Below are 23736 nucleotides of genomic sequence, written 5' to 3'. Positions count from 1 at the left end.
ACTTGTCAGTCTCAGTTGCATCTTCTTGATGCTCCCAAGGGAAAGCTGCCCTACATATCTGACTCTTCTGTGGATATCCTTCTCTTAGATCTTGGCCTGCTGATTCTCAACTCCCTCTTTAGTTCTCTGATGCCTTTTAGTCATACTCCCCACCCCTCCAACTTTTTCTTATTTTCTCATTTGGAAGGTTTTTGTATCAATTTACTATAACTAGAAATTGAACCATTTTTCCCTTACTGTTAAACTTACTCATTGAGATAGTATTTCTGTATTAACTTTTAAAAATTATCTAAGTACTACCCTTGTAATATAGTATATTAAAAAGACACACAGAAGTTTAAAGGAACAGAAAAAAGTCACTGTGCCATCAATAACATCAGTTACTGTTAATAGTTCCTTTTTGTTAAAGAGCTGGTTTTTGTGGGGTTTGGGTTGGGGAAGAGTTTGGAGATAAGCTTAGTTTGAATATTCTAAGTTTGAGGTGATTAAAATGTCTAAGTAGAGCTATGCTTGAGGCATTTAGATATTAAACATGATTTTGTTCAAGAGCAGTGTGGAGATATGGATTTGGACATTAAAAACAGAATGTTAGTTGAACCTACAAAGGTAAATGGAAGGCAGTGGTGGTTGTAGGCTGTTCCACTGTTAAGGGTAGCACAAATTGAGAAGGGACAGGGTAATTATGGGAGACGTAATACAGAACTTGACTTTTGTAGTGTGAAGAAGGCCAAGATAGTGTTGTATTTTTCCTTTGTAAGGTATGTGCCTTTGGGAAAACTTTTTTCTATTCCATATTTAATGGCTTTGGTTGAATTTTTTAAGCCTGAAATTCTATATGCTGAATAGCAGTTATATAAAAGCACAGTATTCTAGTGGGAAATACTTGTTTATTAGTGTTTTAGATGTAATCACAAAATAGATTAAGTCCTGAAGTTCAGGGTCTCACACTTGCTAATTATTCATATTTAGTTTTGTGCAGTGACTGTCATTAATCTTCTATTAAATGTGCATTATAATGAAATCACAATGTTAAAGAATAGTAAAACTATATTAAATACATCAAGGAAATATTAAATACAAGTGACTTTGACACTGAATGACTTTACAGAAAGAGAGTATACAAGAAGCAATACTTTTGTACTTCCTGTTCAAATAACCATTGTATTAAAGGTAAAAAATAGGAGTGACTTCACTGAAGTTTTTTTGGTGGTATGAATTATTTTAGTTCTTTATCAGATGAGTTCTTTAATTAAGTAGATGTGCACAGAGGGCATTTAAAGATAGGCCAGAAGTTCATGACCACATACCTACTTATTTTTAACATATACTTTATGTTGTCTTTTTGTTTCTACAGTTTTAATTGTATTTTGATAATTTTGCTATGTATTTGGTCATTTAACAGGAGCTATTATAATATGGAAATTTGATTTAACAGGGCTACAATAGAAGAGGTGTACTCCAGGTCAATGACAAAACTAGCAAAATCCGCAAGCAACTATTCACAACTTGGGTGAGTTAATTTCTTTGAAAAACTCTTTCAGTGTTGATTTGGGCAAAGTTCTGAGAGTGTTAGGTTCCCATTAAGGATGTAGTAGTTTGTAAATATAATAATATGTAATGTATTTATTTAAAATGTGTCTATATATGAATATATTCTTGACTTGATAGAAAATATAATTGAATTTGCTGAATCAGTTAATACAAAGCAAATGAAACTTATTTTTCCCCTTTGTTAAACTATGCAGTCATAATTTTGAGATTTTAAATGTTATGTGTTGTGCTCATTATATTCTGGTTTTCTCTAGCTTTATTTAAATTCTTTTGAACAGTGATCTTTAAAAACTCTTGAACTTTATTGAAATGATTAAAATGCATTGAAAACATTGCTTCTGATTTTGTAGACTACTTTTAAATGCTCTTCTTAAAATATGTGCTGAGGAAATGTGTTCTTTGAAAAATGAATGTTAATAATAAGAATGCATTTAAAATGGGGTGTGCTTATAGCCATAACTCTGGGAAGAGTAGTTGTATAATTTGAACGATAACAACTCTGGAAGGCATACTTAATCAGACTTAATTATCTAAAATTGGGGGAGAGGTTATAGTTTAACTAAGATGTTAAAATAATTAGTCTAACTAACATTTATAAAGATTTTTACAGTGATATTCAGTAAGAGATTCCTCTTTTCCTGGCATTCTGATGAATCTATGAATCCCACAAAATTTTATGTAGGATTTTGTGTAGCTATTCATGTTTTTGATGAAGATGGTTTATACCAGTTATTAGATTCACGTGCATCAAATTCTGTGATCTCAAAAACTGGTTAATAATGACTATTTTATGAAAGTCTTCTCTAGCATAGTTGAATGAGTTTAAACAAAAGTCTTCTACAGTTGCTTGCTCTCTCTTGCTTTCCAAGTTGGCTGCCTGTACTCTGTCTTTGGGGTGTGTATCTGCCTTTACTTTAACCTTTACTGTAATCCCCCCTTCTCTCCCTGATGTACATCTCTCTAAATCTACTTTTACTCAAAAAAAAAAAAAAGGTTTTTTCTGTCTTGTGGCTCAGATAAAGGAGAGATGGACTCTTAGTTTATTCTCAGGGTGGTGACACTGCCCATTACGTAAGTGCTGTTGGCCACAGCTAAGAGGATCTTCTGCAGTTCTGTGCACTAGCTAGGAAGGCTGGAGAGCTACCACCTTTTTCACCCAGAGGAGAGTGGGACTGGTAGATGATGGCTAATTTTTTTTTTTCCTTCTTCCAGTTCTTGCCCTCCCCTCCCACTCCCCCTTCAAGTTCATTCTTCCTCCTTTTTTCCATCTCTGTCCTCACTTTTCTGGCAGCTTCCTGTTTATAACTCTTCCATGTAACTCTAACATGCCTTTTCTAAGACAAATTTTAGAAGGGCCAGAAAGTTAACTGAAATAACAGAAGCTAGCTTTAACTAATTGGTCGTGGTTTTAATATAGGAAATTCTACCTTATTTTTAGTTACGAGTTGGGAGAGTGGGAGACAGAAAAAACAGGGGTTGACTTCAACTGTGTTTCCTGATAATAAAGTTACTGACAACATTTTTGTCTTTGGATGTGTGCTTCTCATAAATTATAAGTGATATTTTGTTTTTTGTTAGTATCATCAGTTAAGATTATAAAGATTTTAAATATTTATGTTCTTGTTTTCTGATGCATATTTAGGCAAGAAATTGAATTTTATCTTTCCATATTTAGTTCCATTTAAACATATTTTGGATTTGTCAGTTTTCTTCCTTAGTGTTTATTATACATTAATGTGAATTACTTGACCAGAAAAAAGTTGTGTATATCAAACGTTTAAAAATGGAATATTTGGAGGGGAGGGTATAGCTCAGTGGTAGAGCACATGCTTAGCATTCACGAGGTCCTAGGTTCATTCCTTAGTATCTTCATCAAAAATAAATAAATAAATAACCGAATTACCCCTCTCCCCAGAGTGGAATGATATTTGAAATTCCTTAAAGAAACCTGTATTTAAAGAAATCTTATTTTAAACCCCTTTTCTGTGTAAATAATCCTTGGGTAAAGTAAACTCCTTCTTATCTGCTTTGTGAAATCTAGACTATCATGTATCAGGTATACCTGAAGTGATGTACATGTATTTTGGTGCTAAAGTGAGTGGTTACTTTTCAGGAGTTCTTTTCCAGTTTTTTTTTATCTTGAAATTTTCCATCTAACTACTTGCTGGATTTAGTGCTGATTAGATTTTAAGGTGTGAGGTAAGACCTAATCACAACAGTCCTAGAAGTATTTTAATTATCCTCTGAACTTTTTTGTTATTGTTTAAAATGATCATTGTCAGTTAGTTTTCCTAATGGGTAGGAAATGCAGTAATTGACACAAAGTACATATTAGGATATGTAATTTCTTTCTCTACCTCTTGTCTTAGTGATAATTGTTGCTGTTTGTTTTGTTTGTTTTTGTTTTATAGAGCAAAGCAAATGGGAAATACTTGAGGAAAACATAGGATAAGATTATCTTTATATCATTCTCTACTGACTAAATTAATTTAAACTAACCATTGGCATGCTAAGTATTATCCAGGATATAATAATGTAGTAATTCTTGGAAGTACTTGAACCTGCTGGAAATACTAAATGCTCAATGTTGAGAAAAACTGGTAGGAAAGTATGTCATACATTCTGTATCAAGAAGCAGGACTCTCTTAGTGTTTTGTTGAAGTACACAGATAAAATCTGAAACAAGATTTCAGATAAAAGGTTTAAAATAATTCTTAAATAAATTTTAATGATGAAGACACTTAAAAATTATGTGCAAATTTGACTCTTGCATGTTTAAATTCAGAGGACCTCTTATTTTTGATGAAGCATTTTAAATGGAGCACTGAATAGTCTAAAATTGAGATTTGATAATAAGCTAGTTTTAAACAGTAGACAGTGATTAGAAAGGCATCTGATACAAATCTAAATAACCAAATCAATGCAGAAAAATGACACAGTATAATTGAGAGAGGGACATGGCCAGACCTGTAATTTTGACTCATTTCTGTGTATCTGAGGTCTAAAAATATTTTAAATAATTAACCAAGGAACCAAGGATTAAAAAAAAAATCAAGGTCAGGCTGTCAGTCATTTAATTTGTGATTTATTTCAATCTTATCTTTTGCGTAATTAAAACTGCTGAATATAACATTATTTCATTGGTTCTATTTTGGAACTTTAACTTTTTTTTCCCTTTTAGTAAATTATTCCCATGTTTTCTTTCCTTTAGAACATTTGCACCAGTGTGGGATGTGTTCAAAACATCTACAGAGAAATTAGCAAATTGTCACTTAGATCTTGTTAGAAAATTACAAGAATTAATAAAAGAAGTTCAGAAGTATGGAGAAGAACAAGTAAAATCGCATAAAAAGGTATCAGTTTTTCCTTGTTAAAGGATTGATTGGTCAGATATTGAATGCTTTGTAGTTCTGTCATTTTGATAAATCATTTCATACCAAACAGACTAAAGAAGAAGTTGCAGGAACTCTGGAAGCTGTTCAAACCATTCAGAGCATAACTCAGGCCCTTCAGAAATCCAAGGAAAATTACAATGCCAAATGTGTAGAACAGGAACGTTTGAAAAAGGAAGGAGCTACACAAAGAGAAACAGAAAAGGTAATCATAATGAAAATATTTCTGTGGTTTCAGAGCATTTTCAATTATAAGACTGCAATTCACCTTCAAACACTCAAGAATGATTTCATAATATAGGTAAGGTCACTGTGCCTCTGAGTATTAATGATTTACCTAAGTAAAACAGAAGTAGGTTTGCAAAATGTGTTGTGTATGGTAAATAGATTGGCAGATAAATAAAAAGGAATGATTTCTTTATGTCAGTAATACATTTATAGGATTTTTTTATAAGATAACTGATGAGATACTGCTTGGTATAAGATTTAATAATGAGGTAAACATTTTTTTGAAGCAAGACTGGTTTATTTAGCAAGGCAATAGATACCTGAGGATAAGCTTTAAATACATGTGGGTGATTTATTGCTGACTTTGAGCACATGTATGTAGTGTTGTGGTAAACCACAACCCTTTCCCCCACTCTCATTTTAATTGAAACTAGATTTTTTTTTCCCCTTTCAGAACAGTTTAACCATCCACTTCTTTGATGTGGTATATCTCATTTAGGAATCAGCCATAGGGAGTGATAATTTTGAAAGCTTTGTAAAGTATTTGAAATATCCAGTAAAAAAACAAATTGTAACTGTTTTGCAATTATAGTAATTATAACAGTGTATAAAATGGGCAAAAACTAGAAGAGAATATGGAAAAATCAGAGCAGTTGATGCAATTTAGGGTAATATGTTTCCTTTAACGTTTGTGCAATAAATAAAAATTAGGAGGGGGTAAAAGATGAGGCCCAGTAAGCTTATGACTTTAAAACATTCTTCATTCCAGATACAACAATTATGAATAAAATATAAAAGGGGAAGATAAAATAACACAGTCCAAAAAGAAGAATATTATCTTTGTGAACCAGAAAGGAACAGAAACCCAAAGGGGCATGGAAAGATTGATTATGCAGTTTTGTCAGACTCAAAGTCCTAAGTTAGGCAGTGGAATTTAGCTCTTGTGTGGTAAAGGGGACTAAATCTTCCCCACTTGAGATTAGCACAAGGAACTCCACTCACTTTGTGACACTCTAGGTAGCGAAAAAAGACTGTCAGACTGCTAAAGGGCTAAAGCATAATTGGAAATTGGGGACTTTTGGACACAATTCTGACCAGCAGTCAATCCAAGGAACCAATTCATGATGTTTTGATCATATCCCCAATTTCTTTGAGGGAAGTAATTAAAGCCACCTTTTAAAGACTGATACTAAATTGGGGCCTTGAGGGGCTGGCAGGAGATAAACTGAAAACTCCTTGGAGGGTATTGGTGAGTGTAAAGAATAGAACATAACACATTTCTAAGAGGAATGTTTGCCTTGTATTCTGTGGAGTTTTTCAGCAGCACTGATGGAGGGAGAGAGAAGAGAGAGAGGGAAAAATGAGAAACCTCTTATCTGAAATGAGCAAACAACCAAAATTCTAGAGCACATCTTAAGAAATCTAATATAGGTTTCCCCCGCTATCTAGCAGTAGAGTGTTCCTTTGAAATCTTTTGTAAGCCAAATGGCAAAAGCAGAGAAGCAATTACCTGAGAACATCTTGCTAATGGATGTACAAAGTAAACTGAGATGAAGCACAGATGCTTACAGACACAGTTTAAAACCATGGAGGCTGATCCTGAGATGCTGACTGTGGGTCCCAGGAAGGAGCTTGATGGTACCACTCTTAACTGCTCCAGGTGCCCGCTGCCTCTATAATGGCTCCTGCAAAATGAACGCTGAATGGATGCTATTTTTGCTTTTTGCTTTCTTTTGTAAAAGTGAAAATCTTTGGATTTCTTTTGGTTAGTGAAAACAGGTACTAATATAATTCTTTTGTAAAAGCAAAGTGGTATAAAATGAACTTTTGAAAAGCAGGGGATACCTCCATTAAGGCAGACAGCAATAAAAATTTAATAGTTGGAATAAGAATTCACTCCAGATGAAATTTAGATTTATAAAACATTTGAACAGAAATGTTAGTGTGTGTTCAGGATGTTCAGAGGTGAACATGAATATAAACTTAAAGAAAATTAAAAGAGGCATTAAACAAGATCTACTGAGTAGGAAAACAGCTAATTAGGTAAGTTGGCAATGAATATATAGTGATTGAAATTTTTTACAAAAACAATAGAGAAGATGAACTTTAGACTTGATATAGTAAAAGAGTGAATTTGGAAGGTAATACTAAGGGAACTCACCCAGAACATAGTACAGAGAAATAAAGGTTACCAACATTCATCTTCTGTGGATTTCAGAAGAAAAAAAATGGAGAGGAAGGTAACAGGTAATATTGAAGAGTTAACCAATCAGAGTTTTCAGAATTAAAGAAATTCAGGAGTCCTCAGATTAAAAGTATATACTTGATATTAAGCAGGTTAAATAAAGATAAATTCAGACCTAGACATCAGGGAAAAAGAGAATATTAAAAGCTACCAGGTATTTCTTTTTCCTCACATCTCTGAAATCAGCATGCGTCTTCAGTTGATGTTATTATATAATCACTCTTGGTAAGGTGGCATTTGTGGTGTAGTTTCACTGCATATGTGAACTTGGTTATTATATACCTGGTGGCATGATTGGACAACTGCAACACTTTGATGCTTGAGACCACTTTAAAACAATTTGAGGAAGGAATAGTTCTGATTGTTCTCTGAAAACCTTTTGTTAAGACCTGGTAAGATTAAGAAAATGTGAGCACCAGTACTTGGAAGAAAATCTAGACATAATAGTGGACCAGTTTTACGAAATGCTCTGTTAATAGTGCTCTTGATGACATCAAGGATAATATTATGTGTGGGGAAAAAACAGACCTCTCAGCAGCCTCTAAATTGGAAGTAATTGAGAAGAGTCAGAATCTGAATATGGAAAAAGATTTGAGAGTATCTCAAACAATTCATTTTGCTTTCCTTTTTATTATGTATCATACAAGAATAAAAATGTACCTCTAAAGTCTAAAAGAGCTCTTTTAATAGTTTAAAATAATTTTAAGTGTTAAGAAAGCGTTATTTCATGGTTTAATTGACAGTACTTTTCTATTTTAGTAGTATACAAAATAATGGTGTGTGTTACATTAAGTACTATGTTAGAATTAGTAGTAGTCAAAAATGTACATTAAGCATAACTACTAAAAGGAGATGGTCTAAAGGGGAAGGGTATAGCTCAGTGGTAGTATATATGCTTAGCATGCACAAGGTCCTGGATTCAATCCCCAGGATCTCCACTGAGAATAAAGGAATAAATAAATAAACCTTATGCCCACCCACCCCGCAAAGAAGATTGTCTAAGTCCTCTAAATCAGCAAAAGGAAGAGAAGAGGAAGGGGTGCTTCTTTCTAATTGTTCATCTCAGAAGTATTATCTTTGCTTGTGATACTACATGTGTTAGTGGGTCTCTGATTTATATATATTCAAATCCAAGTCTAAGTAAATAATTTATTTGGTCTGTAATAAGCTTTTTATGAAAATGAATATAGATTTTTTTTTAAAAACATGGGTCTTAGAACCATTTTTCATTTGGTAAACCTGAAAATGTAAATGACTTATTGGCTGTTATAGTATGCTTCTCATCTTCACTCGTAAATCCTTTTATAAAACCATTTAGAAGTTACTTATATTTGTGGACTGTGATGAAGTACTTATTTTATATGTATATATATTTGATTTTACTATAAAAATTATAGACACTTAAACAAATATTTCTGGTAGTATATCAGTAAATTTATTTATAGTGCTAAGGAAATAAATAAAATGTAGGACTTATATTGTTATCAATAGATAATCCATTAAAGCCAGTCTTTTATTCATGAGAAGAAATACAGCTGTTGCTTTTAAAGCATAATTTCCTCATTCAAGAATAGCTGCTCCAACTTCTCCTTAAATAATGACTTTATAGAAGTGGTCAAGTTTGTTACTACTGGGACATTTAGTTTCTCTAATTCTACCCTAAAAATTTACAGTTTTACTAAGCATATATACTGTTTAGAAAGTCATGTTTACTTAATTGAATATTGCTGTATGTAGTTGTTTCCTACGAGAGTTATTTGTTGCTTTCCAAAAAGGTAGATGTTCTCAGTACAATTATATTCTAAAATGGCCTCTATGGCCTTTTATAGGATATTTTAGTTTTCTTTAAATTTATTTTTGTCATTACTTAAAACACCTTGTGAGTCAATAAACTTTAAAAAAATTTATTCCTTTATTAATAAATACTACTTTTGTCAGTTTTCCAAGATGCTGCTTTAAGTTGGTATGTAATTTTATTCTCATATATTATTTTCACCTTTGAAGAGTTTGCACTGATATAAAAAATATGTTAGAACTTATAAAGGATATCTTATTTCTTCTTTTATGCCTTCAACTAAGAGAAATGAAATTTTACACAGTTTTATGGTATCTTAAAGTATGCTCAAAAAAGACTTACCAGTTCACAATTCTGAGTTAGATCCAGCTCTTAACCTTTGATATGATGACCATAATTTTATGGTTGGAAATAGTGAACAGATAAGTTTCTATGTTGAATGGCTGGACCAAGATTTATGATGAAAATATTGTGGGATGAAAAAAGAAGTTATGAAAATATGCTAGTTTAAAATTCTAAAATTAATATTTCTACTCTTCTTGATTCCATAAAGATTTGAGTACCAAAACTAGTTTGAGAGAATTCTAGAGACTGAGTATAGGAAGAGGAAATGATGCCTCAGGAACTTCCTTCCATCTCTTACAGTCCTGTTATTTTAAGTGTAATGAATAATATTATGAAATAATTACTTTGTTTACATTTTAGAAATCTATCATAGGTCTTGTGTAAGGAGTAATGATCCTCTAGGCAGTCATCTTTTACTTCTGTTAGATTATAAATTCCTTATAAGTGAGAAACCATTGTATTGTCCACAGTACAGCATATGTTTACTTGGAAAAATAATCATTATAGCAAAACACTATTTGAATTCTTCCTGTTCATTAATATAATAAAAATTAAAAGTTTATTTTAAATATAGACTATAGACTTAATTCTTGCCTTTTAAAATGGTTTATTCAAACTGTTTTTTGATTGTTGGACTACCAATTTGTGTGCCATAGTAAATAAATATTTTAGTTTCTATCATCTGCCTATCATCATGCCAAATGTTGTGAAGGTAAGTAAAGCTAAATACATATTACCACCTTCTGTCTTTAAGAAGCTTTCTTCTTTTTAGGGAGCCAAGACTTACTGAATAGTACAGAACAAGAAGCTATTAGAGAAAAGTTTTAATGATAAGTTTAGAAAGGGAGATACCTTATTTTGTATAGAATGTGTAAAAAGAAAACAGGAAAGATTCCATGAAATAAATTACTTTTAAAATTGTGGACACAGTAGGAGGTATAGCTTGGTGGTAGAGCACGTGCTTGGTGTGCATGGGATCCCGGTTTCAATCCCCAGTGCCTCTGTTCAGGAGGAAAAATGTGTGGACACAATCATAGTTATATTGGAGGGGACTTTACCATTTTTATTAATTTCCTTCCAAATTGCAAATATCTCTAGGAGTGATCACATATCATATCTTTATCAATAGCTGACACATAAATTATAAGGCAGTAGCTTAATAGGCAGCAGAGAAAAACGACAGTGCTAGAATGAAGAATAAGCAAGGAGGAGGGACTACCAGTAGAACTATATCATTTTGCTAGACTGTCATTAAAAATCACTCCATGGACTGTGGATTTTTTTATCACTCTTGTATAGACTGAAAATTATGGTAGCTGGAAAAAGAAATTCTCTTCTTTCAAATCTCTTGGCATAAAAAAATCCTAAAAGAAACCCAGGCAACCATGTCATTAAAATTGATTTTGAAATAAATTCTAGCAAACTTGGTTATCTGGGCTTCCTGTGAAGGTAGTAACTCAAAATGTTCATCTCATGAAAGGGCTGAGAAGTTAGAGGAAGTTTAGTAACAGTAGTATAAAGTAATGTTGTGTGGCTAGACAGTGGGAAAAGAGTTTAAAAAAAAAATCCATAGGAGCAAACTAGAAAATCATTATATTATTTTGGACACTTATTGTAGGGATGGAGGGCTCAGTACAACTCTTAGATATGATAAGAGCAAAATATAACAGTAAAATATAATGATGTATGTTCCTGTTTATGTTCCTTTTAAAAACTATTACAATAGCAGATACTATTTATTTTGTAGATTTCAGTACAGTCCCTGTCCCAGCACTTATATAAATTCCATTTCATCATTTGCAAAGCTCTAAAAAATAGATGGTATTGTTTCCATTTTAGGAATGAGAGAACCATATAGAACTCGAAGACCAGGTCAACTGGGTAGTAAATGGTAGAGCTAGAATTTGAATCCAGTTTCTTTTGGCTCCAAAACCAGTTTTGATACAAGATAACAGTTTTGATACACTACAAGGGGCATCCTATATTTATTTAAGAAGGCAGGAAAGCATAGAACATATATGTTTAATGTAGTATATGAAGTTATATTTTAGAGACTAGAGTTGCCTTTTTAGAGAGTAGGACTGTATGTATCTTGCCAATTCCAAATTTCTGGGTAAACCCAACTTCCTGTTTCTAATAATTTTTAGACTCCTGAACATAGGTGGAGATAATTACATATTGGTTCAGGTTGGCTCTGCATAAATTCAGTTTTACTTAGCTCCCAGTGGCTCATAGCAGTACTTCTGCTCATCTAGGTATTACCTGTTGCATTCTTCACAACTATGGTTTGAAACTCTTTTTTCATTCTCCTGAAGTTCCCAACCCTACCCTACTCTTTGTCTCTCTTAGCAGACCATCTCATGAAGAAAATGGAGATGTTTGTGTCTTTAAACCTTATAACTTCTCTTTTTTTGATCTTCTTTAAACTCTTACTTACTTTGACATCCCTTCCCTTTCAACTGCCTGTGTCCAAATTGATCAGTCTTTTGGAAATAGTCATGTTTCTTGATAGCCATGTGTCTGCCCCAACCTACAAGTCACACGTAATCTTTCCTCTTCTTGAATATCTCTCTTTCATAGAATTTTTTTTTTACTTCTTTGCTAGTATCTACCAATTTCTAGTTATTTATGTATAGCTTATACTTCTTTTTTAAAGTCCTTGAGGAAAAGATCCCTATATAATTTATTTTCATATTCCTCACTGCCTAATATTTAACATATTTTTAAGCTTTTATTGAATAAGTGACTTTGTTAAAATTAGAGCTATAATGCAGTAACAATTTTTTAAAAAATAGAAATCTAGAAAAATAGGCAATGATAAAAACAAATGTATAGATTTTCTGGAGCATAATGGAAACTGAAATCAAGGAAAACTGATTTCTTTCAACTTTTTAGCTAGCTTTATAGTCACTGATCAGATGTAAAATAGAATATGTTTGTTGTGGGAGGAAGGAAGACTCACAGGTATATAAAGCAGTGTCAAGTATATTCCGATGGTATTGTCACATTTTTGTTCCTTGAATTCTTAGTAACACTGTACTATTATAATGTGGTTGTGTAATCTTACTGTGAGTTTTAAAATGAGAGTATTTTAACTTTTTAAAGCATGTTCCATCAGAAAGGAAAGGAGAATCAGCATTTAATTTCTGCATTATTGTGTGACCATAACAAAAAATATTACTAAGGAGGACTTGAAAAGAGGTATTAAAGTTAGTTTATATCATCTTCATCTTACCATAGGCCTCATCTCTTAAAATGTATTTAAATTATTATTTCATATTAACTTATATTAGGAAAGAAAAAACATTTTGTGTAGTTCAGAATGTTTTTCTTTTGTTACAGGCAGCTGTTAAAGCTAAGAAAGCTACAGATACCTATAAACTCTATGTGGAAAAATATGCATTAGCAAAAGCTGATTTTGAACAGAAAATGACAGATACAGCTCAGGTTGGTATTTTTGAGGCTTTAAATCTAAACTACAGGATATTTCTGTTTACTGATATAAATAGTATAATTTTTCTGTCATAAAATTTTTTAATACTAGAAAATGTTAAAATACACAACCTCAATGTTTTTACAATGCTTTTTTAAAATTACACATTTTGTTTTGGAGATTGAGGACCAATGATCAATAATTAAAATATCATAAGGGATTATTCAGATAGACTAGAAGAGAATGTTTAAAGAGCACTGAAGAAAATGAAGACACTGGGAGATGGTGAAGACAATACTGATTGTTAGCCTTACGTATGAGTTTTAAAATGGACTTCTACTTAAGAAGAAAATTGTAAGTGACTCAGTGCTGAGGATTTAGCAGTTAACAGAACAAGAATCTCTACTCTTCAGTTTATATTAGCTAAGGAATGGAAGCAACCTAAATGTCCATCCACAGATGAATGGATAAAGAGGATGTTTTATATATGTACGTGTATACTCACCCACCCAGGAATATTACTCAGCCATAAAAAGAATGAAATAATGCCATTTGCAGCAACATGGATGGACCTAGAGGTTATCATACTAAGTAAAATAAGTCAGGCAGAGAAAGACAAATACATAATATTACTTATATGTGGAGTCTAAAAAATGATACAAATGAACTTACTTACAAAGCAAAAACAGACTCACAGACAGAAAACAAAATTACGGTTAACAAAGGGGAAAGATGGGGGGAATAAATTAGAACTTGGGATTAGCAGATACAAACTTACATATAAAATAAACAACAAGGCCCACTGTATAGTACAGGAACTACATTCAGTATCTTGTAATAAACTATAATGGAAAATAAAAATAAAAAAGAATCCTTGCTGTCATAGAACTTCCATTTTAGTAAGGGAAGATAGACAATTAAAAAAAAAAAAAGCCTGTCTCTCATAAGCTTGGGATAGATTATATTCAGTGTGATGTTCTTAGAGCCTTAATTAAAGGTGTAGATTTAAGACAGGTGCCTTATATGAATCATACCTAAAACTTCCACCCCCATCTCTTGTTCTCTTTTCTTACTTTGTTTTTCTCCTTAGCGTCTGTCATTATCTAACATACCATGAATTTTATTTACTATCTCGGCCAGGATAGGATAGGTATGTTGAGGTGACAAAGAACCCCTAGAATCTCAGTTGCTTACAATAGGAAAGGATTATTGTTGTCTTGCTATTTGTTCAGCTTGGGTCAGCTGCAGATCTGATGCATTGTCTTCACCCTGGTACTGAGGCTGGTGGAGGAGCTAATTCTTAAAACATTACTGTTTTTTAAAAAAATTTTTATTGAAGTATAGTTGATTTACAATGTTGCATTGGTTTCAGGTGTACAGAAAAATGATTCAGATATATATATGTATCTGTATGTATACATTCTCTTTCAGATTCTTTTCAGGTCCTTGTTGTGTATCTATTTTATATATAGTAGTGTGTATTTGTTAATCCCAAACTCCTAATTTATCCCCACTCCCTTCTGCTTTGGTAACCAAAGATTTATTTTCTATGTCTGTGAGTCTATTTCTGATTTGTAAGCAAGTTTGTTTGAACCTTATTTTTTTTAGAGTCCACATATAAGTGATATATGGTATTTGTCTTTCTCTGACTTACTTCACTTAGTTTGATAATCTCTGGGTCCATCCATGTTGCTGCAAATGGCATTATTTCATTCTTTTTTATGGCTGAGTATTCCATTGTGTGTGTGTGTGTGTGTGTGTGTGTGTGTGTATGTGTATCTTCTTCATCCATCTATGGATGGCTATTCAGGTTGCTTCCATGTCTTGGCTATTGAAAACAGTGCTGCTATAAACATTGGGGTGCGTGTATCTTTTCAGATTAGAGCTTTTATCTTTCTTGGTGTATGTCCAGCAGTGGGATTGCTGGATCATGTGATAAGTCTGTTTTTAGTTTTGTAAGGAGCCTGCATACTGTTCTCCACAGTGACTGCACCAGTTTCCATTCCCCAGCAGTATAGGAGGGTCTCCTTTTCTCCACATCCTCTCCAGCATTTATCATTTGTTATTTTTTAATCATGGCCATTCTGACTAGTGTGAGATGATACCTCATTGTAGTTTTAACTTGCATTTCACTAATACTTTGCAATATTAAACGTCTTCTCATGTGCCTATTGGCCATCTGTATGTCTTCTTTGGAGAAATGTCTATTTGGGTCTTCTGCTCATTTTTTGATTGTTTTTTGATAATAAGCTTTGTGATCTGTGTATTTTGGAAATTAATCCCTTGTTGGTCATATCATTTGCAAATATTTTCTCCCATGTCATACAAAATCCCTTTTCATTTTGTATATGATTTCCTTTGCTGTGCAAAAGCTTTTAAGTTTAATTAGGTCCCATTTATTTTTGCTTTATTTCCATTACTCTAGGAAACAGAGCCAAAAAAAAAATATTGCTGCAATTTATGACAAAGAGCTTGTGTTTTCCTCTAGGAGTTTTATAGTATCCAGTCTTACAGTAATCCATTTTGAGTTTATTTTTATATATGGTGATAGAGAATGTTCTAATTTCATTCTTTTTCATGTTGCTGTGCAGTTTTCCCAGCACTGCTTATTGAAGAGACTGTCTTTTTTCCATTGTATATTCTTATCTCCTTTTTCATAGCTTAATTGACCATGAGTGTATGGGTGTATTTTTAGGCTTCCTATCCTGTTCCATTGATCTGTGTGTCCATTTTTGTTCCAGTACCATGGTGTTTTGATTACTGTAGCTTTGTAGTATAGTCTGAAGTCAGGGAGCATGATTCCTCCAGCTCCATTCTTCTTTCTCAAGATTGTTTTGGTGATTTGGGGGTCTTTTGTGTTTCTTTACAAATTCTAAATTTTTTTGTTCCAGTTCTGTGAAAACTGCTGTTGGTAATTTGATAGGGATTGCATTGAATATGTACATTGCATTGAGTAATATGTCCATTTTAATGATATTAATTCTTCCAATCCAAGAACACAGTATATCTTTCCACCTTTGTCATTTGCAGTTCCTTTTGTCAGTGTCTTACAGTTTTCGGAGTATATCTCTTTTGCCTGCTTGGGTTGGTTTATTCCTAGGTATTTTATTCATTTTGATGTGATGGTAAATGGGATTGCTTCCTTAATTTCTTTTTCTAAAATTTCATTGCTAGTGTATAGAAATGCAACACATTTCTGTATATTATTTTGTATCCTGTAGCTTTACTGAATTCATTGATGAGCTCTAGTAGTTTTCTGGTAGCATCTTTAAGATTTTCTATGTATAGTGTCATGTCACCTGTAAACAGTAATTTTACTTCTTTTCCAATTTGGATTGTTTTTATTTCTTTTTCTTCTCTGATTGCTGTAGGTAGGACTTCCAAAACTACATTGAATAAAAGTGGCAAGAGTAGGCATTCTAGTCTTGTTTCTGACTGTAGAGGAAGTGCTTTCAGCCTTTTACCATTCAGTATAATGTTAGCTTTTGGTTTGTCAAATATGGCCTTTATTATGTTGAGGTATGTTCTATGTCCACTATCTGGAGAGTTTTTATCATAAGTGGATGTTGAAGTTTATCAGAAGCTTTTTTGGCATCTATTGAGATGATCATATGGTTTTTATTTTTCAGTTTGTTAATGTGGTGTATCACATTGATTGATTTGGGGATATTGAAAAATTCTCACATTCCTAGAATAATTCTCACTTGATCATGGAATATGATCTTTTTAATGTTTTGTTGGATTCAACTTGCTAGTATTTTGTTGAGGATTTTTCTTCACGTTCATCAGTGATACTGACCTGTAATTTTCCTTCCTTCCTTCCTTTCTTTCTTTCTTTTTCTTTCTTTCTCTCTCTCTCTCCTCTTCCTTCCTTCTTCTTTCTTTTCTTTTTTCTTTCTTTCTTTTTCTCTCTTTCTTTCTCTTTCTTTCTTTCTTTCTTTCTTTCTTTCTTTCTTTCTTTCTTTCTTTCTTTCTTTCTTTCTTTCTCGCTCTCGCTCTCGCTCTCTCCCTCTCCCTCTCCCTCTCTCTCTCTCTCTCCCTCTCTCCTTCTCCCTCCCTCCCTCCCCCTCCCTCCCTCCCTCCCTCCCTTCCTTCCTTCCTTCCTTTCTCTCTTTCTTTCTTCTTTGTCTGGTTTTGGTATCACTATGATTTTGGCCTCAGAATAAGTTTGAAAGTGTTTCTTAATCTGCAGTTTTTTAGAACATTTTCAGAAGGATGAGTGTTAACTCTTCTCCAAATGTTTGGTAGAATTCACTTGTGAAGCCATCTGGTCCTGGAGTTTTGTTCGTTGGGAGTTTTTTAATAACTGTGATTTGATTTCAGTATTGGTAATTGGTTGGTTCATATTTTCTCTTCTTGGCAGAGTCTTGGGAGATTGTACTTTTCAAAGAATTTGTCCATTTTTTTTCTAGGTTGTCCATTTTATTTGCATATAGATGCTCATAGAAGCCTCTTATGATCCTTTGTATTTCTGTGGTGTCAGTTGTATCTTCTCTGTTTTCATTTCTGATTTTATTGATCTGGGCCCTCTCCTTTTTTTTCTTGATGAGTCTGGCTCAACGTTTATCAATTTTGTTTATTGTTTCAAAGAACCAACTTTTTTATAAAAAAATAAAACAAAACAAAAAACCGAAGGAAAAAAAAATCAAAGAACCAGCTTTTAGTTTCATTGATCTTTTCTGTTTTTTAAAAACCTCTGTTTCATTAATTTCTACTCTGATCTTTATGATTTCTTTCTTTCTGCTAACTTTGGGTTTTGTTTGTTCTTTTTTCTCTAGTTGCTTTAGGTGTACGTTTATGTTGTTTATTTAAGATTTTTGTAGTTTCTGCATGTAAGCTTGTATCACAATAAACTTCTCTCTTAGAACTCCGTATGTTTTGGATCATGGGGTTTTTGTTTTGATTTGTCACTAGGTATTTTATTTTTTTATTCCTTTTTTGATTTCTTCAGTGATCCATTGGTTATTTAGTAGCATATTGTTTAGCCTCCATGTGTTTGTGTTTTTTTGCAGTTTTTCTTGTAGTTGATTTCTCACAGCAGTGTGGTCAGAAAAGATGCTCGATATGATTTCAATTTTCTTAAATTTACTGAGGCTTGCTTTGGATCCCGGCATGTGATCTATCCTGAGGAATGTTTCATGTGTGCTTGAAAACAATGTGTATTCCACTGCTTTCAGATGGAATGCTCTATAAATACCAGTTAAGTCCATCTATCTAATGTGTCATTTAAAGCCTATGTTTCCTTATTGATTTTCTATCTGGATGATCTGTCCATTGATGTTAAGTGGGGTGTTAATATCCCCCACTATTATTGTGTTACTGTCAGCTTCTCCCTTTACATCTGTTAAAACATTTGCCTTGTATATAGAGGTGCTCTTATGTTGGGTGCATATATATTTACAATTGTTTTATCTTCATTTCATGTATTGATCTCTTGATTATTATGTAGTGTCCTTGTGTCTTGTAACAGTCTTTATTTTAAAATCTATTTTGTCTGATATAAGTATTGCTACTCTGGCTTTATTTGATTTCCATTTTCCTGGAATACTTTTTTCCATACTCTGTTTCAGTCTCTGTGTGTCTCTAGATCTGAAGTGAGTCACTTGTGGGCAGCAAATATTCAGGTCTTGTTTTTGTATCCATTTAGCCAATCTAGGTCTTTCGGTTGGAGCATTTAGTCCATTTACATTTAAGGTTATTATTGATATGTATGTTTTTATTATCATTTTGTTTATTGTTTTGGATTTGTTTTTGTAGGTCTTTTTTTCCTTTTCTTCTTTTGTTCTCTAGCGATTTGGTGACTGTCTTCAGTGTTGATGTTTGGATTCTGTTTTCTTTGTGTGTGTATCTATGATAGATTTTTGGTTTGTAGTTACCATGAGGTTTTGGTATAGCAGTCTGTATATATACATGATTACTTTAAGTTGCTGATCTCTTAATTTCAAATGCATTTTAAATACCTTGCATTTGTATTTTCCTCCCCTCATGATTACTGTTTTTGATATCATATTTTACCTCTATCTTTTTTATGTATCCCTTAACTGCTTATTGTGGATATAGATCGTTTTACTACTTTGATCTTTTAACCTCTGTAATAGTTTATGTGTGGATGACTTCTGCCTTTACTGTATGTTTACCTTTACTGGTGAGAATTTCCATTTTATAGTTTTCTTGTTTCTAGTTGTGGCCTTTTCTTTTCTGCTTAGAGAAGTTCCTTTAGCATTCATTGTAGAGCTGACTTGGTGATGCTGAATTCTTTCAACTTTTGCCCATCTATAAAGCATTTGATCTCTCCATCAAATATTAATGACAGCCTTGCTGGGTAGAGTATTCTTGGTTGTAGGTTTTTCCCTTTCATCATTTTAAATATATTGTGCCATTCCCTTCTGGTCTGCAGAATTTATGCTGAAAAATCAACTAACAGTCTAATGGGAGTGCCCGTGTATGTTATTTGTTGCTTTTCTCTTGTTGCTTTTAATATTCATACTTTATTTTTAATTTTTGTCATTTTAATTTCAGTGTATCTTGATTAATTCTGTACGGAACTCTCTGTGCTTCCTGGACTTGAGTAACTGTTTACTTTCTCAGGTTAGGGATGTTTTTACTTACTATCTATATAGATAAGAGATAGGTGGGGCCAGGTCTTGGTGCTAATGACCCAAGCAAGATGTCAGCCTCTTGGAGAGTTCGTGCAGATGAATACTCCCCATATGTCTGCAACCATATCTGTGTCCCCAGGGTGAGCCACAGCTGCTCCCTGCCTTCCCAGGAGACCCTCCAAGACCAGCAGGTAGGTCTGGCCCAAGCTTCTATGAAATTACTGCTTTTGCCCTTGGTCCCTCTAAGCATGAGATTTTGTGTGTCTCCTTTAGCAGTGAAATCTTTATTTCCCCCAGTCCTGTGGAGATCCTGCAGTTAAGCCTCGCTGGCCTTCAAAGCCAAGTGCTCTGTGGGCTTGTTTTCCTGGTGCCGAACCCGTAGGCTGGGGAGCCTGATGTGGGTGTCAAGACTCTCACTCCTGTGAAACTGTGTAGTATGATTATTCTTCAGTTTGTGGGTTATCCGCTCTGGGGATATGAGGGTTGATTATACTGCAAATCCACCCTACCTGTCTCGTTGTGTTTCCTTCTTTATGTCTTTAGTTATGAAAGCGCTTCTCTGGTTGGATCTAATTTTTTTTAATCAATGGTTGTTCTGCAGTTAGTTGTGATTTTGGTGTGTTCATGAGAGGGGTTGAGCTCTGGCTCTTTCTACTCTGCCATCTTGGTCCCCAGCCCAAAACATTATTTTTAGTCATCACATCTGAGGGACTAGTAATGTGGTGAAGCACATTGGCTCTTCTACCCATATTTTTTATTGGCTTTATTCCCCACTAAAATGTAAGTTCTATGAGAATAGTTACTGATTTGTTGACTGCTATATCTCCTTAGCACCTTAAAACAGTTTCCAGTTCGTGGTGAGCACTCAGTAAATGTGAAGAAGGACTCTATCAATCTGACTATTTAGACTCCAGGGAGTTTTCTCACCTGGAGTTATGAATGATTCACATCTCAGAAACTAAAAGGCTTGCATGCCTGTGTGCAGACATAATGTATCCATCTTTGCTTACCATGTTGTAGGCACTGTGCTAGATGATAGTTGTATACAGTATATATGTAAATAAAACAGTTCTCTCTTCTCTAAGTGGAGTGTACAGTATAGAGGAGGGAGGCAGACATTAAATATATGCTTAAATAGAAAGTTATAAATTATTGTAAATATTACAGAGGGAAAGAACAGGCTTCCGTGAGATAGAATAATAGAGGTTACCTAATTTGGATTAGGGAGTTAGAAAAGGCCTTTTTGGAGAAGTGATATCTAAAAGTGGGACTTGAAGAATCAGTAAGAGACTCATTCTAGGGCAAGAGTGTTCCAGGTATTGGGGACCATGAGTATGAAGACCCAGAGGTATAAAAGAGCTGTCACAGTCTAGAAGGTAAAAAATGCTTACTAAAACTGAGTAAGGAGAGATGGTGGTAAGAAATGGAATTAAAGAGATAGTCAGGGACCAGGCTTTAGTAAGGGTTTACATTTTCTTCTAAGAACAGTTGGAAGACACTGAATAGCTGTATGCAGGGATATGATCTGATCTGATTTGCATTTTAAAAGAATTCTGGCAGTTTCATGAAGAATGGATTATAGTGAGGCCAAAGGAGAATCAAGAGTCTGGTTTGTAAGGCAGTGTAGTAGTTAGGCAAGAAGGTTGTAAAGTTCAGTGTGGTAGTCTTGGAGACGGAGAGAACTGAATGCATTTGGAGGTGGCAGGGGTGGGGTGGATGAGGGAATTCTAAGGCAGATGAAGATCTCTTTCAGGTTTTTTCTTGTAAGCCTATGTGAATAGAGATGAATGGTAATGGCTAGATGAAGAGCTGTTAGTTTGAAGGGTCAGAACTAGATTAGATGTTCAGTTTTGAACATGTTAATTTTAAGCTGCATATACCTAAGTGAAGACATCAAGTAGGCAGTTTTGGAGGATTGAAGTAATCTGGGTTGGGCATAGTGTTCACAGTCCCTTATCTACAATTCTGAATTCCAAAAGCTCTGAAAACCAAGTATTTTTTTTTTCTGTAACTCATTTGGCAGTAAAACTTAACTTGAATTGATGTGAGAATATTTATAGGCTGCCTTTAGACTGAATATACATGTTTTCCTTTAGTGTTTGACAGATACCACTGCAGATCCTGCTGGTTGTATTGTGAGATACATGGTAATATTACTATGTTATCTTTAATTTTAAAAGTCCAAAATATTTGAATTCCTTAACACCTGGTCCCAAAGATTTTGAATAAAGGATTGGGCCTTTATGAAATAGGGGTTTGTCAGTACACGAAGCCGTATGACATTATCTTTGGATACAGTGTGGGAAGAAAGGGCCCAGCTCGGAGAGTCTCGTGATTGTCAGTTTGGGAGAGGGGAGAGGTGCTGAAACTCAAGCAGGAGAAGTCAGAGAAGGAAGAAAGCTGGGAAATGATAATGTTTCAAGATAGATTTTGTTTAGTTTAGCATTAAATGAGCCTCCAACTCTAATGAGATTAAAAAGTTTCAATTTCTATAGCAACTGAGGTCATTGTAGACTTCACCAAGTTCCCTTTTAACTTTTAAATGTTAGAAACACATTTATAGGCAATCATTATTGATGTATTAATTTTTTAACAAAATAGCTTCTATCAGTGAAAATATTTGCCTTTCAGTAATTCAGTTTGAAAAAATAGGAATTAGAGTTTGCTGGAGTCACTGTTTTTTGTTTGTTTATATTATAAAAGTATTCTTAAAGAATTTTCAGCCCTCCTTTTCCCCTCTCCTTACCCTTTTTTGCTTCCACATTGCTTTTTTTTTTTCAAATAGACATTTTAGTTGTTTACCCTGCTATTTCCAAGATGGAAACATTAATTAGTCTGAGCAGATGTTTGACCATGCTGCTTTTAAATAAAGACGATAGTATACTGTGCTAATGTGTGTTCTCTCTTTGGTGCTCTCTCTGTTACAGACGCACAACTGTAGAACAGGTTAACTTTTGTTTCTTAATAGACAATAGACTGTAATTTGGGTTATTTAGAAGTGAAAAGAATTCTTTTACTTCTCTCCTTTTGTTCTAGGCCAAGCAGGTAGACCTAATCCCAGTGAGAAGGGGCCTGTCAATCTAGTGAGAATCAAATTTGGGTGGCAGGACATATATCTACCAGTGGGAAAAGAAATTGAGTCCCTGTGGTGAAGGAATTTAGAATCTGCTTGGAGTATTTGTGATTTAAGTTTTTTCATTTGAGTTGACAATAAGCATGATTTTAATTGTACTCTGTGCTTATGTTTTTCGCCAGTTAATGACACTTGAAAAACGTGAAACAGTAGGGAGATTTTGTTTACTTTAAATTCTGAAAAAATTCATAAAGAGTTATATGGCTAGTTCAAGGAAACTTTTGAGATTTGCTTAAGCAACACCCTCATATTAAGGAGTATTAGAGTGCTTTTATGTATCTCTAGTGGCTGACAAAATTGTACTTTTTAAAAAAATTAATGTAACAATGCATATGAACAGTGAATTTGAAATTGCAAGGAGGAAAAATCTGATTTAAGAAAGTTTATTCATTTATATTCAAACATTTGAGATACATTCCTGTTGCTGAATTGCTCTAAGCTTAGTATTCATTAATTTTGAGGAATTGTGATATTTAGTAGTGTCTTCCCACCAAAAAAAAAATAAGCACAATTTCAAAATTGCATCTGAATCATGTTTTGAGTTTCTTTGTGGATTCAAGCTTCAATATTTCTAAGTAATTAAGGATTTTACTTATTCATTGTAGGTATTTTAAAAGAGAAGGAAGGCACACTTGTTTTTGGAATTAGGGGTCATCCAAATGAAATTCAGTGACTGACTAGGCTTTCCTAGATTTGGGTCTGTCTATGAGGAAATATCTTGAGCATGAAACTGCAGAAATTTAAGCTGAGGGTGAATTCTTATAGTATGAACATAAAATATAATCATGCTCCCGCTGAATGCTCCTAATTTCTTAAGAGTAATTCAGGAACTTGCAATACTGGTATTCTCATTGGACTTTGTCAGAATCAGTCAAGACAGGCAATTTCTTTTAACTCTGTTATTCCTCATGAATAAAATTGATTTAAGTTTTTGGACTACTGTTATATAACTGCCAAAACTATAATTTCACTATTACTGATTTTTTTAAGTTCAGACCCTTTACACAAATATGGA

The 23736-nt window shown here is 33.5% G+C and overlaps 1 protein-coding gene across 3 annotated transcripts in view; it reads left to right on the top strand.

The window, feature by feature from the left end:
• FCHO2 (FCH and mu domain containing endocytic adaptor 2) overlaps window positions 1-23736 on the top strand; it is a 109540-nt gene that overhangs the window by 19840 nt on the left and 65964 nt on the right. For 2 of the 3 annotated variants that reach the window (XM_072958534.1, XM_072958533.1), the window contains exons 3-6: window positions 1436-1510; window positions 4763-4904; window positions 4996-5148; window positions 12899-13003. In XM_072958534.1, the coding sequence (XP_072814635.1) occupies window positions 1436-1510; window positions 4763-4904; window positions 4996-5148; window positions 12899-13003 (475 nt within the window). The remainder of the gene's footprint in view (window positions 1-1435; window positions 1511-4762; window positions 4905-4995; window positions 5149-12898; window positions 13004-23736) is intronic. The other variant, XM_072958535.1, reaches the window with a different exon arrangement.

Source organism: Vicugna pacos, chromosome 3 (assembly GCF_048564905.1).
Source record: "Vicugna pacos chromosome 3, VicPac4, whole genome shotgun sequence".
Classification (NCBI taxonomy): Eukaryota; Metazoa; Chordata; class Mammalia; order Artiodactyla; family Camelidae; genus Vicugna; species Vicugna pacos.
The sequence above is the reverse complement of the archived record's forward strand: the minus strand, read 5'-3'. Positions and strand labels throughout refer to the sequence as shown.